Source organism: Arachis hypogaea, chromosome 11, assembly GCF_003086295.3.
Source record: "Arachis hypogaea cultivar Tifrunner chromosome 11, arahy.Tifrunner.gnm2.J5K5, whole genome shotgun sequence".
Taxonomy (NCBI): domain Eukaryota; kingdom Viridiplantae; phylum Streptophyta; class Magnoliopsida; order Fabales; family Fabaceae; genus Arachis; species Arachis hypogaea.
In genome coordinates this window covers 128,543,276-128,545,082 of record NC_092046.1, presented here as the reverse complement: position 1 = coordinate 128,545,082, position 1,807 = coordinate 128,543,276, and the positions used below count along the sequence as shown (strand labels likewise).

Sequence of the window (1,807 nt, the reverse complement as noted above, 5' to 3'; positions counted from 1 at the left end):
CCGGGAATAGACCCCGATCTAATGTCTCACCGACTAGCCGTAGACCCCAAGGCTAAACCTGTGGCACAGAGGAGACGAAAAATGTCTCCTGACTGAGCAGTCAAAGTCAAAAAATAGGTTAAAGCCATCCTCGAAGCAAGCTTTATCAGGGAACTGCCCTACACAACCTGGCTGGCTAACGTTGTGCTAGTCAAAAAGGCTAATGGAAAGTGACGGATGTGCATCGACCACACGGACCTGAATAAAGCCAGTCCAAAAGATGCCTTCCATCTACCGAATATTGACGGGCTGGTAGATGCCGCATCCGGCCACTAGTACCTCAGTTTCATGGATGCGTATTCCGGATACAATCAAATACCCATGTACCGACCCGACGAGGAGAAGATGGCCTGCATCACTCCCGACAGCACGTACTGCTACATAGTCATGCCTTTCGGCCTAAAAAACGCCGGAGCTACTTACCAAAGGCTCGTCAAAAAAATTTTCCAAAACCTGTCTGGGACCAAGCTGGAAGTCTACATAGATGACATGCTCGCCAAGATCGAATCCGGCGGGCAACTCATCAGCGACCCCGAGCTTATAATGAACACCCTAAGAAGACATCAAATGCACCTCAACCCGACAAAATACGCCTTCGAGATGGAAGCAGAAAAGTTCCTCTGGTTTCATGATCACGCTACGCGGTGTAGAAGCTAACCCCGAAATATGTAGAGTCGTCCTCGAAATGGCAAGCGCAAAAGATCTCAAAGACATCCAGAAACTTACCGGCCAACTAACCGCACTATCTCGTTTTCTCGGCGCGTCGGCCCAAAAGGCGAACCCTTTCTCCAAACTTATGAAGAAAAGGAACCCCCTTCAAATGGGAAGCGGAATGCGAAGAGGCATTCCAACATTTCAAGAAGTCCTAGCAAAACCCCCGGTTCTCGCTAAACCCCAAACAGGAGAGGTCCTCTACCTATACCTATCTATAACAGAGGAAGCACTCGTAGCAGCGCTTATCCGAGAAGACGAGAATAAAGCCCAGCGACCCATCTACTTCATATGCAAAGTCTTACAAGACACGGAATCGTGCTACTCACGCCTCGAGAAACTCACATTTTCACTCCTCATGACATCCCGTCGTCTCGGACAATATTTCCAAGCCCATCCCATTACGGTCTGAACCGACCAAGCGGTCAGGCAAGTCCTGCAAAAGCCCGACCTAGTCAAAGGAATAATCGGGAAAGGAGCCTACAAGCTCGAAAAACTCGACGAAACTGAGATCCCGAGAACCTGGAATGCCGCCAACTTACGGCGATATTACACGTAGGAACACTCCCTCCCTTAAAACTATGTCTTTCACTTATATTATTTTATTTTTCTTGTATTATTTTAGGGTACTTTTTCCCTCCCCCCAAAACAAAGGGTTTTAACGAGGCCCAAACTTAATAAAATTTCATTTAAAAATGTACTTGCCCTGCTTCGTCCCATATTGTTGTAACGGCAAAAAGAATAAAACGGATATCCAAACAACAAAATGGATATCTAAATAAGTAAACGGCTACTCGGGAATCGATCACCCCGAGGCCAATAAAACGGATATTCAAACAACAAAACGGATATCCAAATAAGTAAACGGCTACTCGGAAATCGATCACCCCAAGGCCAATAAAACGGATATCCAAACAAAAAAACGGATATCCAAACAACAAAACGGATATCCAAATAAGTAAACGGCTACTCGGGAATCGATCACCTCGAGGTCAATAAAACAGATATCCAAACAACAAAATGGATATCCAAATAAGTAAACGGCTACCCGGGAATC

At 46.0% G+C, this 1,807-nt stretch overlaps 1 protein-coding gene across 1 annotated transcript; it reads left to right on the top strand.

Moving 5' to 3' along the window:
* The first annotated feature begins 724 nt into the window (after positions 1–724).
* LOC140176200 (uncharacterized) lies at positions 725–1,162 on the top strand. The gene has a single exon (XM_072206108.1). The coding sequence runs from the start codon at positions 725–727 to the stop codon at positions 1,160–1,162; it is 438 nt and encodes a 145-aa protein (XP_072062209.1).
* Positions 1,163–1,807: the final 645 nt, after the last annotated feature.